Source organism: Cottoperca gobio, chromosome 12 (assembly GCF_900634415.1).
Source record: "Cottoperca gobio chromosome 12, fCotGob3.1, whole genome shotgun sequence".
In the NCBI taxonomy this organism is placed as follows: domain Eukaryota; kingdom Metazoa; phylum Chordata; class Actinopteri; order Perciformes; family Bovichtidae; genus Cottoperca; species Cottoperca gobio.
In genome coordinates, this window is record NC_041366.1 from 20,272,770 (window position 1) to 20,289,182 (window position 16,413).

Consider the following 16,413-nt stretch of genomic DNA (forward strand, 5'->3'; position numbering starts at 1 on the left):
GAAGTGGATTCAATATGAACATGAGATGAAACGTTGTTGGAGCTGTTAAAGTAAAGCTAGAATCTCACTGCACAGCCAAAATGTGACAGCGATATGAACAGTAAGCAGGAAGCAATAAAGCGGTAAAATCAGTCAGGCAAGATCTGAAGGCTGAATACATTTTGAATTATAGCCTTTTATAGCAGGACATGAGCAGCATGTTCAAACCTCGATGTGGAAAACGTAACATTTTGGATACAAATGGAAACACATAAGTAATGAGTCTACATTATGTTGTTTATGTTGCTGGGACTTAAGCTACTTTCATGATGACTAACTGTGAGTTCTCTGTGACTAACATCTGTAGATCCTATTCATTCATACAATACTGTGACATCTTATCCAGTGTATTAATGTTGTATAAGAAGTCTACATCATGCTCCCGTCACAACATCGAACCGATCACAGCTAGGAATCCTGAAAGAATTGCCAATTAAATGAGAATCCAACTGTTAATTTAATCCATTATCGACATGTTCGACTGGCTACTTGCTTTATTAGGAACTCTGTTTGGAGCCAGAATGAGCAGAGAAATCAATTCTAACGTTTATTACCTCTTAAATGTAGTAGTGACAAATAACTTCACTGACAAACCAGCAAAGTCCCAACAGACCTTCTTATTGTGGATAACTGTTCTTGAACACCACGCTCACTAAGAATCCTTGATTCTGATTGGCTGCTATGGTATTGTAATGCAAGCAGACACCTCTGATACAGGTTTATTGGACATTTCCAATTATATCTCGAGTATTAAAGCGGCACTAATCCCATTTTTTAATTATCAACACTGATCCAATGACGTGTAATGTGAGAGGGGTCGGTGACACTGACTGCACGATGTTGGCGAGTAACCCAACTACAAATCCTGTGATCCCCTGATCTGCAACAGGTTACTCATTATTGTATACTTTAATATGATTATGTGGATAAAAGTGCAACTTCCAACATGCATCTCTTGCTCATTTCCTGCTTTTGTATCAATGACCCTGTTTTTAAATCTGTCTCCTTAGATCTGCTGTTACCCAGACTTTGAATATGCATGGGAAACTTTTTACATAAATATAAATATCACTTGAAACTAACGCTGAACTTCCCTAAAAAAAAGCAGGAGCAAAGAAAGTCCAGCCGAGTCGCTCATCAGCAGGGCCAAGGCATCTTATCTATGGAAATTAAGATAGTACATGATTTAAGAGAAAGCTAATTAATTTACTCTGATATCTCCTCCTTATTATGAAGGCAATTATTTTCAAATATATTGCACATTCCTAGGTATGCAATGGCCCTGTATTATCTTGTTCATGGAGATAACAGCTCCTTGTGGGTAGATAATGCAAAATGGGCCATTATTTCATTTACATTTCTTGCTGTAAATAACTGAAAACTTTGTACAGTTCTGTGAGCAGCTGGAACATTGCTTATATAAAGAGTTCATGTCTCTCAAAATGCCATTTCTAAAAAGATATTTGAGCTCCACAAACATAATTAAGTTTACCTCCATTGCATTGGCAGCAGAAAAAAGATTTGATCTCAAAACCTTTGCAGGAAAAGCCGAGACTCTCTGCATAAAAACCGAAATCATTTCTATATCCTAGGTCTGCACCAAGCTGCATGTTCTCCTGTCACTTTACTGTGTGTGCTGTTCCCACGTTTTCATTTCACAGGTGAAAAGATATTAAATGTTTTTTTACTCACAAACACCAACCACACTGCCGTGAGCGTGCACGTCCGCAGTGAGAAAACCCCCACACACGTCAGGGTGTTCCCCATTTATAAAATGTGAATGTTTATTAAATGTTGACAAGAACATTAAAACACAGTATCAAGATTCAGCAAAAAACAATCTATAGTACTTCACCAAAACGAAAAAGAAAAGGAAACAGAGTTATGCGCTGGGACTGAAGGAATGGGAGGACAGAGGCCCGGGAAGAGGAGAGAGGGGCAACACAACAAGAAAACAGAGCAATAAAGAGGCAGGGAGTCAGGAGCTGGGAAGAGAATTTAGGAGCGATGAGGAATGAGGGGGAATTGGCAGCAGAGGCTGAGGCAATTAAGGAGGTACATAGTAAGAAAGATAGAAGGCTTGGAGACCTGTGGGATCGATCAGGCGGTGCTGATGCACTGTAATGAGCGGGATAACTGGAAATGATTAGAGCCTCTGATTTCACTCTTTTATCATCTCCTCCGTTGGAAACGTAGCAAGCTGCTGCAGAGAGAGTGACCACAAAGGCATTCACTCACAGAAAGGTGCATGGCAAATAATACTTTACATTTAAATAACAAGGGGCAACATAGCATCAACATATACAGTGAGCACAACGCTGCAGGTGAATGAAGGTGGGTCCTCTGGGTTCTGAGGGGGGGACGAGCGCAGTTCAACACAGTAGAAGGTGGTGTCCACTCTTATGGGTTCACAATCACAATAAGTAATAGTTCATTATAATTATGTAAATCTCTCTGTTATCAACACAAACAGCAGGGGAGGCAAGTTGTACATAAGCATCACATTACTTCAAAATTCCACAGAGAGACGCACTCGGCCTCCCGCTCCGTCGTCTGGCTCATGCACATTAGGCATGTACAAACCAAAGCATGTGCATATATGTGTACACACAGAGACACTGTAGACACACACATGTGCACACACGCTCACACACGCGCCCTCTGTCTAACACAGAGGACACACACACACACACACACGCACACACACGTTTGCATACGGTTCTCACGCGCAGTCCAGTTTCCAACTTGCTGTATCCTCTGACATGATCAAACCTCACACTCTGTGCTATAATAACATCAGCAAGTATTTGTAGCATGTGTCTGTGCTTTGATTTTGAAGAGACATGACATATAGCTGTATGCACACAGCCAAGGTGCTGCAGAAACACACGCAGCGACGGGAGACCCTTTCCGAGCACCTGCGTTGACAAAACAACTCACAGCTGTTCCAGTGTCAGAGGTGTGCAGTGCGTTAGCTCACTGTCAGCTGTCTCCCTGTGCCACGAGACTTTCCAACACCAAGATGTCAGAAAGATCACGTATGTCCAGCAAGGCAGCGAATGTGCCAGGAGGTTTAAAATCTCTCTCATGTTGTGCCTCCATAAAATATTTATATTTGTGCTGCAGATTTGAACAGGCATGTGCTTTAGGGATAATCACATTCCTCCTCTTCACTCGTATCCAACCTGCAGAGCAGCTCGGGCCGCTCCCTCTTGTTCAGGTAGAGAAAAGCGTTCTGTAAATACTCCTCATTTCACTTCTTTATTTATTTTTTTAAACCGGTGGTTTTGTGAAGTCCATGTGTTTGAGTATTCTTTGTGTTTTAGCATAGTAAGAAAACAGCTTCACATGCTCTAAAAGTCATACACACTGTACAATAAAATCTACAGATATTTTTTTAAAGCTTTTAGTACATCCAAATAAACCCGATGAAACAAAAAAAAGTTGATTCACCGACTAAAATAAAACAAATGACATTTTTTTTTCTGTTTTCTATTATTCCTTTTTTTGTTTGCTTTAGGCAGATTTAGTTTTTGCCATAACACATTGTAGAGTTCCTACTGAGAGGTTGAGAGTGTCAAATCTTATTTTACAGCAACTTTCTCAACCTTTGCATGACAAGAGACACCGAGTCACACAAACACATCCTGTAAGAATCACCTGGAAAGAAAAGACAAAGCAAAGAGGGGGGCATGTGGGGGGGGGGGGGGGGGGGAGTAAAGATGTAACAACAGGTCCAAGAAAATAAGATGAACTCTGGATGGTATAACACAGCCTGGGATTCCTCTTTCAAATAGTTGTTGACCTTCCTGTTACACGTACACACATCACGGGCGTTGTTATTTCATGTTAGCTACTGACATGGAGTGAAAGTATAGCAGCCATGCATCATGTTTAGTCCGTCTGTGCTAAACATTGTAGAGACGCTCTACTAAACTCATGACAGGAAATTGATAATATTAGATAACTCTGTCTGTCGCTCTCTGTCGTAGACACACACACACACACACACACACACGTACACACACACACACACACACGTACACACACACACACACACACACACACACACACACACACACACACACACGTACACACACACACACACACACGTACACACACACACACACACACACACACACACACACACACACACACACACACAAAGTGCTGGGTTACCATCTGTGAATGCTGCATCAGTTGGCCAGTACTCAGCTGGCAGGCAGATCAGACAAAGTGCCCAATATGCTCCCTAATGGTCCAAGTCAGATGCATGAGATCCTCCATTGTCTTTCTTTTTCTTATTTTTTTTGCACCTCCTCTTCTTCCACTTCCTCACTCCCCTTTGATTTACTCTGCCCCCTTTTTCCTACGACTAATTTACCTCTTGTCAAATTGTTTCCTCGTCCTCTCTGTCTCTGTCTCCCTCTAACTATCTGAGGCCCTGCACTTCTTGCCACTACCCTGTTGGGTCTCGTTCACACAGATCAAGGATGTAAATGTGACACAGTGTCCCACTGCGCTGTCCCTTCTCACAGGTGACACTCTGGACTCCGTCTGCAGAGGATTTGTGTCCCCGTGTCATATTTTTGTGAAGGGTTTGTCTGTTTCTGCTATATTCGCAGCAACCCTCTCCATTCACAGATTATACAGCGGTGGGCAGCGAGACTGAACCACAGTTGTAGTGCCGTGTCAGCACAGATGGGAGGTCAGAGTTACATGTCAGGAGCGAATTACTGGGGTGTGATCCTGCAGGCAATGCTTGGACCACCGTGTCAGACTGAGTAAAGCTAGCGCAGTGGACTGTGGATTCGGAGCTCTGGCATGTTGCTTTTGTGAGCTGAATGATCACAAATATGCACGGTGATGGGTATGTTATTATTATTTTAAAGAAAGGGAGCGGGGGGAAGGATAATGGTAGCCAGCATGACACTAGTAGCTGAGTGATGGAGGAGGAGAAGCACAAAGGGAACAACACCAGGAGGCAAACAGCAGAGTCAAATGAACTCAAAGAGTTTACGTGAATAAACAATATGAAGACGAGTAACTCCGCCGAGCCGTCAGAAACTGTGGTTGGTAATGTTTAAAAAAAAAAAACCTCCTTCTTCTTTTGTCTCTTTCATTTCTTTTCTTGGTCGCGGGTAGGTCGTATCTTCATCTCGGAGAACTTGAGGGAGTACTGCCAGCCAGTCCAGGAGGACCACTCGATGCCGTCGGCATAGGAGGTGTGCTGGCCGCGCAGGTACTGGCCATTAAGGTTGGAGGTGTGGCAGTTACGGTACCACCAGGCGCCGTGGTAGAAGGAGGCGCAGTTGTTCTCCGAGTGGTCGTTATCCCTGTCTTTGGTGGTGAACTTCATCCCGTTGTGCTTCAGCAGAGAGTCGCCTAGGGCAGGGGAAAAGATGTGCAACAAAATTTGATTGTGTCAGTACACAGTGTATATAAAACAGAAGTAGGCCTACGGGTTCAAATGTTATCGTCAGTGGTTACCAGCCTTACAGGCGGAGCTTATGGGCCTGCTGCAACAACTAGTAGGTTTATAAAAAAGGAGTAGAAGAAGACGACACCGAGCTCGAGCTAAGTGCAGCGTCTTCATCTCCTTTGTGTCTTTGAATTGAGTTTATTTCCGTCTGCGATGAATAAGGAAGACAACTTTATACCATCATAGAACATTCTTGGATCTGATACCAGAAACCAGTAATTAGACGTATCAAGTGATTAACTTCAATATAGTAAAGGACATTTCAATGAATCGTTTCTATAACCAGAAGTACAATAAATAAAGCTCCAGAGTACTGCTGCTCCTAATCTCACGCAGGCGGTCAGACGGCTTTCTCGCTCATTCGTCAAAGGTTATTTTTATCTTTGTCTTTTTAATAACACGCTCCTAATGAGTTCGTCTGGATGTCTATCAGTTAAAGACACACGCAGACATGTTTAATAAGAGGAGAGGATTACGTAGTTAATGAACTTCATCACATGTGTTGATTTCACTCTTTCTTGTAGCATCAACATTTCCATTTAGGCATTTCTGTAGCTGTTAGTGAAATATACAACATCATTTTTATATTGTGACATAATAGTCACTCTTTCCTGCAATTCCTGTGATTGTGAATATGGTCAAGTGCAATCATTAAGTGCCCTTAATCCTGGTCTGCAGGGCGAGTGAGACCTGCAGCACACAGGGGGTTTCATGCCTCGGACCAGCACACTTCAGTTCACAACATCATGTGAAACCCAAATACATGGAGATATATAATTATAGCTTCACTCTGCTCCGCTAAAGTGCACTATTCTATAAAACCTTGTTATTTACCGTGTTCCAATTCAGTGCAAAGGAGTCACAACTTGTAAACATGCACACACACACACACATACACACATACACATGCACTTTTCTCGTTTTCTCTTTCTATTCTCCATCTTTCTAAAATACTTATATTTCTCTTTCCTTCTCACTCTCATCTTCTGCCTGGTCTCCTGCGAGTGTCATCACACGTGCGTCTGAACTAGTCATGGTTCATTTATTTTACTGCTGAATGCTGTTGATGTTGAACAAAAGTCATAAAGTAATTTCTCCCGATGCACGCCTCACTTTATAAAGATTTCTCACTGGCAAATTCTCTCCACGTCGATACCCGATCTGCAAGCGATAGCTTTAAGAGGAAGTCGAATGAAAGCCACGTCCCTGCAGAAGCTGCGGTAAACCTTAAGTTTTCAATCGGCTCATAATGGTCAATAAACGCCCCCCCCCCGCACTCTGTCCTTTCCTTTCTTTCCAAAGCGTCACACTGTGGCCAGAAGTGGATGGAAGGATGAAGCTGGGAGAAGAATAAAAGCCGTCAGGTGACAGCTCGTCAGGGCATCCCTTAATTGCTCAGGATGTGGTCGCCCAGCTTCTCACCCTCTCGCTCTCCACTACTCTGCTCTCCATTTGGCATTACCATGGTAACAAGTCACTGGAAACATAATCTGGCAGGCATGTCTGATATTCATGTTGAGTGCTGCTCGACATTAGAAGAAAAGAGAAGAGACGAAAAAGGAAGCAGCTCGATGGCGTCGACAGTGGAATGATGTCCGCGGGATGTAGGAAAAGAACGAAAAACAAAACCGAAGCACTTAAAGGCTCATTTGCAAGGCGCTGGTTGTCACCTTGGTGGTTTGGGGCCGGCAGCCTCCATTGATGCCCATTAAGGTCCAGCTGCTCCCAGCCCGAATGAGCACCTGTCAGCTGATCGGAGAGCAGCCACAGCAGAGCAGAAAATACCACTAATAATAATAACAGTACGCTGCCTGCAGGGAGGCGAGGTGAGAGCGCACGCATCCTGAGAGAGTTTGAGTACTCTTAATTCGACTGGATTCAAATGTCCAACAGGCATATGAGTTCAAGGTCAGGCTATGCTGAGGACAGAGGACCAGGGGCATTACAGGACACCATATCTGGGGGGAAGCTGTTACACACATGCATCCTCTGTGTCCTCAGATACCTCTATCCTCATTTTTATTCCTTTGCACCTGTCCCCTTCCTTCCTCCATCCCAGTTTCCCCTAGCCCTCCCTCCCTCCTTTCTCTCCACTTCTTTTGCTCCATCTCTCATGTCTGCCCCCATTCTCTCTCTTTCTGTGTTCTTGGAGCAGTGCTCCCCAAAGGTTCTTTAAATTGCTTCTTCCTTTCAACGGCAGGTTTTTGTTTACGCTGCAGGTCAAGCAGTGCAATTAATTGGCAGTAATGTAATCAAGGTGACAGAAAGCTGGCTCGGATATGATGGTTGGGGAGCAGAGACAAAGACACCAGAACTCCCTCTACCTATGTAACTGTCTGTGTGGTTGAACAGGTGGTCCCAGCTCACTGTAATAAATAACATACTATGAAGCAGCGTGCAATGGAAGTTGGCAGGAGGTTTTCACCCACTGCTGTGACTGTGTTCACATATAAGAATAGTGTACACTAATCAGTGAAAATGTTGCACGTAAACTCTAACTAGTTCACTGAGCGTACATACCTGCATTGCCAGAATAGTCTCCGACAGTCAAAGGATATCCATCATCATCAGGGTCGACGGAAAAGAGGCCTACTCCAAATGTTCCATACTGGGCATAAGCGGTGCTATTTTCAAAGTCCTCCAAGTCGATACGGAGCTCGTAGTTCCCCTGGATGGACAGTGCATGGATCTGCTTCAGCCCTGCAGGGAAAAAGAGCGAGACACAGACAAAAACAATCCATTACAGAGTACTACCGCTGTTCTCAGCAAACAATTTAAAGCTATTTCAGCAGCCTCTCAACGCCGCACATTTTCTGGAAATAAGATGTAATATGGTTTTTGGCCCATTTAGAGTCTCCCCGTGCGTGTGTAGGGTTTCTTTCCAAAAACAAGATTAGAGTTTGGCTGCAAAAGTGCGCCGAGTGTCTGCTCACTGAACTGTTTGCCACGAGGACGGAGAGACCAGCTGAATCCACTGAAACTATGTAAATGAAGGGATGACACCGAAGTGTTCACAGTGACGTTCTCTGGGATTGTGAAAAGTCCATCCATCCATCGTCTACCGCTTATCCGGGATCGGGTCGCGGGGGCAGCAGCTCCAGTAAGGAACCCCAATCTTCCCTTCTCCGGGCCACATCCTCCAGCTCCGACTGGGGGATCCTGAGGCGTTCCCAGTGAGGAGATATAATCTCTCCACCGAGTCCTGGGTCTTCCCCGGGGTCTCCTCCCAGCTGGACGTGCCTGGAACACCTCCCTAGGGAGGCGCCCAGGTTGTGAAAAGTGATTGTTTTAATATTTCACATGGAAAGGTCAACAGCATCCGTGGCCTCCAGGAAAAAATGAACAGTATTGTAAAGTCAAGTGTAATCTGTGCTCACATTAATTATGTGTGTTTTAAATGCTTCTTTAGAAAAACAGATTAGTATTTCAGCTCTCACTGCAGAACTAATGTGATCATTTCACTTCAGCTCTGAGCAGAGAAAAGAAAACGCTGCGGTGCACTCACATTGTATATTTATTAAAAACAGTGAGACAAAAGCTCAATAGGCCAATTTGATGTACTGCTGGAGGAGGCATCACCAAACACGAGGTGTGACATGTGGTTGGAGTCATCATTAGGTGGTTTTCATTACGCTAAAAAGTTTCAAAATAAAACTTAAATCCTTATTACCTCCGCTGGTTTGGTTTGTCTGTCCGTCTGCAGGACTACAGAAAAACTACAGAAAAACTACAGGCCCTACTTTCATGAAACTTAGTAGATTGGTGTAACATGGGCTCAGGAAGAACCCCATACGTTCTGGAGCGGATCCAGATCACGCGGCGGATACACGTAATATTTTCCCCTTCTGGACACGGCCTCGGCTGAGGTCTGCGCTGTCCGAGTGCCTTAGTTAGTTTGTATCTCACACATATGATAGCATCAGGTCCCAGCTCATTATTTCCCATCATTAGACATGAATGGAAGAAACACCCTTGAACTGATGTGCATATCGTAAATGCGTATTTTCTTTTATAAATCCTCGATTGTGGGTATATGCTTGAAGTCATTGCTCTCGATAACATCCCTTCTGAATACCATTTCACAAACCAAAGACACACATCTAGATCACATCCACCTTCCTCAGCTTTTTTTTTTTTTTCGATTCAAGCTTGCCATCGCTTCCTCAGATGCCCCGAACCAATCTTTTAATTGTTTCTTAATCCTTTGGAGAGAATGTGTTAGACAGAAAGTGCCAGAAGGAAAAAGGATTTCCATCCCTTCTTCCTTGCTCCCTCCTGCTCTGCGTGTCCTCCTGCTGTGTTGGAGTGATGGTTTGTCCCTAGGCATGTTTTCCTCTCCTGAGTTGATCAAAGGCACAAGATGAATAGTGTGTCAGGCGGAGAGGAGCAGGAGGAACTCAACCTGGGTCCCTTGAACACAAAATTCAAGGCAGGAAGACAAACAAAAGTGAACTCAGCCTCAAGACTCAGTTGAACAGCCTTCCTCCATGTGTAGACGTGCACTCTATACTGTTGCAGTGTTTATTTGGGAGACAAAAAAAGAAAAGAACATTTGAAAGCGTGCACTGTGCTGACGAGGCTTCAAAGGCTTCATGGTTAAGACTGAGGGTTGGATTTAGAGCATGTAGAAGAAGCTGTAGGCTTCACTTGCTGGTTAAAGGTTTGTCTTACTGTCACTGCTGCAACGTAACTCACCATGAAAGCAGCCGCACCACAGGAGGGAAGGTGTCTTTATGAACCTAAACACTGTCATTTTACCTCCTACTGCAATCATCACCTTCACAAATGAAACTCATTCTCTATTTTAAAGCTTACGAGCCTCAAACTGACTTTGCCTAATTTGAATTCCGTCATCGCTGAGAACGGCACTCTGCGAGCGCCTCGTCTGAAGTCGAGAGCTAATTTGATGACAAACACAGCTGAAAGAACCCATTATTATTCAGAGACAGAAGCTTGCAGTCTGGGCTCAGGCACTTAGTTTGGATTTAATCTAGCCCAATGGGAGGTTGATTCTGCTCTTTTCATTTTCACAGTGGCTCAGAAAAATGGAGGCACATAGGCAGCAGCTACCTTCATGCATGTCAAGTTTCTGGTTAATTCTCATTTAAGAAAATAAATACTAAAGCACGTATGCGAGAAACACACATAAAATGAAACACATTCCCGCACGCATTCAGAGGAATGGGAATGTCTCACTTTGCAGAAATAGTTTTCGTGTCGCAGCCCTTAGAGAAAAAATATCAATCCACACAAACACCGAAGGGAAAAGTACCCTGGAGTGATTTGACAAACTTCAAAAGAAAGACTTAGGATGTTTTCTCTTTCAGAAAATAAAATAAAATAAGATACTAGATGCAACACAACTCTATTTAAAGACTACGCAGCTTCCAACTGTATTTACATAACTTTAATTCAGTCACTAATTAAAGCCCCAGAGAATCTCAGCGAGACTCTGAATTAGAATAATTAAAGGGAAAGACAAGCGAAATAACAACAGAGACTTCCTTGGTTAAAATCTAAATGCTCAGGTGTAACTCCCTTTTAATTAAATCCATTGTTAGGTTATTTAAAATGGGCTCTAATACAAGCGAGGATTTTGAGGTGTTTTGCTTCAGTATTACGATGCTGATTGCTCCATCGGGGAGAGATTCTTCTCTCTTCTCACTGATTTGCCGTTTATGAGAAGCTTAGCAGAGAGTCCAAACACTGCTGCTTTCCTACCCACATTATTTTTAATTGCTGTTTGTTTTGATTGTACTGTTTTGTTTTTAACTCTGTACAAAATAATAATATTACTAATATTAATCATAATCATAATAATACATATTATTATGATTATTATTATTTCTGAATAATATAAGAAAGTCTTTCTTTTGAAGTTTGTCAAATTACTCCAGGGAACTTTTCCCCTTAGGTGTGTGTGAAGTTTGATATTTCTTTCAAAGGACTTCAACACAAAACCTCTTGAGCTAAATGCTAAATGTAGCATGCTAACATACTGACAACAAAAGCAGTGACATGCTGGTGTTTGGCAGCTATGGCGTTTAACATCGTCGCCATCTTAGTTTAGCATGTTAGCATGCTAGCATTTGATAATTAGCACTATGCTGGCGCTGTTGCCATTAGTTTTGTATGTATTTAGTCACAAAACAAAGTATTGGACAAATTACACATTTGATCTGATAATGGCGCTACATGAACAGTAAAGGCTCATTGTTGCGCATGCTATCCAACACTTAAAATAACAAATTATGAATAGTTAGCTTAACTTTGAACTTCTTTCTAAACATAAATCTCCTGTGTGGAGTTTGATACTTTTTTCAAAGGGCTACGACACAAAACCTCTTGAGCTAAATGCTAAATGTAGCATGCTAACATACTGACAACAAAAGCAGTGACATGCTGGTGTTTGGCAGCTATGGCGTTTAACATCGTCGCCATCTTAGTTTAGCATGTTAGCATGCTAGCATTTGATAATTAGCACTATGCTGGCGCTGTTGCCATTAGTTTTGTATGTATTTAGTCACAAAACAAAGTATTGGACAAATTACACATTTGATCTGATAATGGCGCTACATGAACAGTAAAGGCTCATTGTTGCACATGCTATCCAACACTTAAAATAACAAATTATGAATAGTTAGCTTAACTTTGAACTTCTTTCTAAACATAAATCTCCTGTGTGAAGTTTGATACTTTTTTCAAAGGGCTACGACACAAAACCTCTTGAGCTAAATGCTAAATGTAGCATGCTAACATACTGACAACAAAAGCAGTGACATGCTGGTGTTTGGCAGCTATGGCGTTTAACATCGTGGCCATCTTAGTTTAGCATGTTAACATGCTAGCATTTGCTAGTTAGCACTAAACACAAAGCTGGGGCTGTCGCCATTAGTTTTGTAGATATTTGGTCGTAAAACAAAGTATTGGACAAATTACACATTTGATGTGATGATGGCGCAACATGAACAGTAAAGGCTCATTGTTGCGCATGCTATCCAACACTTCAAATAACAAATTATGAATAGTTAGCTTAACTTTGAACTTCTTTCTAAACATAAATCTCCATATTACACAAGCAGCAGAACTTATCATTGTAAAAAGGACAAATAATACCGACAAAATCAGCATCCCATCCTCACAATCAATGTGTTTACTGATAGGGAATCTCATTCAGTGTCTGACTGATTAACAAACACGTCGATGGGACAAAAATCTTTAAGCGTTCTTTGGCGTTAAATCATCCGTGACATCCCAGTCTCCTTTACGACGTCTGCTACCGTGACAACAGAGCTGAGGTCTGAGAGGCAGCAGCTTCCATGGTGTCCACTGAAAGCTAAACCTTATCTTTATCAAGTCCATTATTATGAATATTAGCACTTCAGGTGGCAAAAAGACAAAAGTATCCTCTCTTGTACTCATGAAAAGGTTGAACACACCAAGTATTGGTCTTATTTGTTTAATAAATCAATGAAAAATGACAATACAAGTGATATATATCTGCAATTACCTCATTAAACTAGGCCATGGTAATCCATAACTCATTTCCACAGCTCTGAGGTTTATGGGAAAGAGGACAAATTTAGCTTGTTTAGAACATGAAGACAGTAATTTGTCATTTTTTATATTTTATTCATTCTGGGAGGGCATGATGTGTTCTCCAAAGCATAAGAGAAACAAAGCTCAAGTCTTCCTCAAATTAATTAAACTATTACCACCAGAGATTCCGTGCTTTAAACGGGATTTTATAGTTAATGAGACTGACATCAATGACTAGTTTAAAAATGTAGAAGACTTACATATGAGACGTCTCTGAGATTCTGCTAAAAGGCCCAAATATTAATGATTTATTTGCTTTTATTTGAAAAGTATGTAGAGGAATGTATCGGATGCTTTTAGGGGACGGGCTACAGTCTCGGCGTAGTGCAGCACTACAGCGCATAAAGGAAAAGAATAAAAAAACAGATCTCTAAACCCAACAGAGAAATGATTACACTTCTCTCTGCCGCTTGTGACATTTCTCAAAGTTAATTATTCATCATGCTTTTCTCCCTCTGTTGCTGGGGGGCAGCTCCTGAGACTGTTTCAGCTGAAAGGGAGAAAAGGAGCAGCACTCTTCCGTCTCCTCCTCCCCGCTTCCTCCCACCATAACTCAACCCCTCCCTCGTTTTGTTTTACTTTTCCTCTTTCTACTCCTTCCCTCCCTCCCTTGCTTAATCTTCCTGTCAAACTGTTCTACTCTGCACGCTTTGTGTATGGGGGAGGAGTTAGAAGGGAACGGGCTACTTAGCCACGAGGACAGTTTCTTTGCCCTTTGGCTTTCGGGGGTCCGTGAAGACGCATCTGCTGAAAGGCCTGCTGTCTCCGGAAGAGAAAAGGCTCTTGCCGGCACTCGCCTTGACGTGAAGAGATAGCAACGCAGGGAGAATAACAGAGACAGGTGTGTGCTGAACTCTTGCTGCTCCCACAGAGCCAACAGTGACATTTGCTGCGACAAAAAAGCAAAATAACTAAATAAGAAGTCATAGCAAGAAATGTCTCCGCCTGTTTCAAAGTTTCCTCTTGCAAAATTTCAATCCGAGACAGGAACTGTATGTTATTTATCATAGAGAGGAAGATGCTATATGTAAGAGTTTTTAAGCTCTAGTAAGGGACTTAATGTTGGCTATAGGGAGGGATATACTCATTTTAATACGTTTTCCTTTTTGCTATATGCTTTGAAGTGTAAGCTCCTGATTCCCCTCGTTCGAATATATAGAACTTGGAAAGTGCAAATCCTTTAACCCTACCCACTCACTTCTCACTTTGAATGGTGTGTGTTCACACTGGCTGTAGATCAAACGAGATACGGCCCGTTATGGGCGCTAACATGGTCCAGATTCTTTCATGCTCGTTGACGAATAGAAAGAGAGTGTGGGGGCTGCTCTTTTTTTTACTTGCTTGGTTGCACTCACGCACGTGCACACACACACATACACACACACACAAGCATTTTGAGACTGAATGCAGAATATTCTTCAACTGAATGAACATTTTTGGCGGTTCTATTTGTTCAGCAGCGAGCACACGGTGCCGTTCCCCAGGCTAATTTGGGAATAATAATCTTGGGAATGTTTGCTCACTTTGCCCACAGCGCCCTCATTACTGCTCTCAGGAGTCAATTGCTTCATCTTTGAAGATAGATACATTTAGCAATATATTATTAATACATATTGTTTCCTTTGAATCCTTACGGGTTTCTGAGTAGACAAAAGCTCCGCCGCATTTTTCAGACCTGCAGCTATTTCACTGAATTGAATCCAGAAGCTTTAATGGTAGTTGTCTCACAATGCCAAAGATGGAGGTGGCTCAGCATCCCGACAGGTGTGAAGAGCGCCTCTCTCGATCAGATGAAAGGTATGAATGAGGGATTATACATCTTTTTTCTTTTTGCAACCCCACTGAACACAGATATGTTAATACTATAATCATGAGAGAAGTAAGCCGTTTCTAAAAAGATTCTATGCTTGGGGGTTGTGTTCATTATTATTTCATGGTCAAGGGTCATATTTTAAGTGGGCAGTGTGTGCACACACAGCTATATAGGATCACAAAGGCAGACAGCCACTAAAAGCAAAGCTGTTTTTGTTGCAGTCCAGATGAGCTTTTAAATAACAGAGAGAGACACAGAGAGAAAGTTATTATGGTGGCGTTCTAATGTAAGGTATAATTACATGTTAATCCACAGAACACGTTGTGCTTTACAATTCTCTTCCTCCTTCAGTCTTCGTAGCATTAAGTGAGGGAAATATAGATAAGAGAAGTAGTGATCAGTTGCTCCATTGTCCGTCACAGTCGTGTGAGATCAACTCAAATACCTCTTTGTTACAGCGAGCGATGTTAAACTTTATGTAGCATTTCAACCATTCGTCCATTAGGCTTTTCTCCATTTACTCAGCACCTCTAAGGTATCTAACTCCATCTCTGTTCGTCACTTTTAGCTCCATTTGAACGATTTATCAAATACTTTTAGCCATCGCTTTCAACCATCGATGTGACCTAACTATTTCAAACATTTACCGAGCTTCTAATTCATTACGTGTAGATATCACGCCAATACTTTTAGCAAGCTGTTTAGACCATAGGTTTCAACAGGAGGTCGACAAATTATATGTAGATAAAGCAAAACAAAATGTCATTTTGTACATTCACATTCCCTCCTCCGCTGTACTTTGCGAAGGGCGGTGACACACACATACAGTCACCGGTTTAGACTTCTCTGCTCGCTAAATAGTGAAACAGTAATTCCATTTCTTTCAATTTAGTTAGATTACGCCATCATCTTGCATGTGCCCTGCACAATTATGAACCCTGGTTTGGATGTACTGCTCTATAGCACATGCATCAAACATTCAGTATTCAAGTCGTGTCACAGGTCAAAGTAAACCTTGATCCTGTGCAAGCGGTGGATAACCATGCACTCAGACCAGCAGTGACTTTGTGGTCCAGACAGCAACTAACCATAGCCTGGAGACAGTACTGTTAAATTGTTGAGAATGTATACATGTGTTGATGTTCTAAGATCTTTCCAAATAATGAGGTGTCTGTCATGTCCGCTCGACTTTCTCCCGTCGCAGAATCTCTGGAATCTCTCCTCGCACCACGTCTCCAAGTACTCATTTAAAATAAACGAGTTCCGGCCTCTTTGTGTCTAGTTGCTGCTTCCTGTGTAAACTCGCTGTTAGACATGGAGGAGCCGACACGTTTACTCAAGTTACTGGTGATGTGGCTTGAACAATTTATTCTCACGTTTGCTTCGTATGGTTCAACTACTGATTCAGAGCTCCTTCCTCACAGACACTCATCTGTCTTAAAAACCTCTTCACCCCCGCCCCCCCCCTCATGCATTTTTC

General features: G+C 42.3%; 1 protein-coding gene across 2 annotated transcripts in view; it reads right to left on the reverse strand.

The window, feature by feature from the left end:
- Positions 1 to 1,790: 1,790 nt before the first annotated feature.
- The window catches only part of fibcd1b (fibrinogen C domain containing 1b), an 89,523-nt gene continuing 74,900 nt past the window's right edge, over positions 1,791 to 16,413 (reverse strand). For both annotated transcript variants that reach the window (XM_029444889.1, XM_029444888.1), the window contains 2 exons: positions 8,042 to 8,221; positions 1,791 to 5,424 (listed from right to left, as the gene is read on the reverse strand). In XM_029444889.1, coding sequence (XP_029300749.1) covers positions 5,159 to 5,424; positions 8,042 to 8,221 — 446 coding nt within the window. In that variant the 3' untranslated portion in view covers positions 1,791 to 5,158. The remainder of the gene's footprint in view (positions 5,425 to 8,041; positions 8,222 to 16,413) is intronic.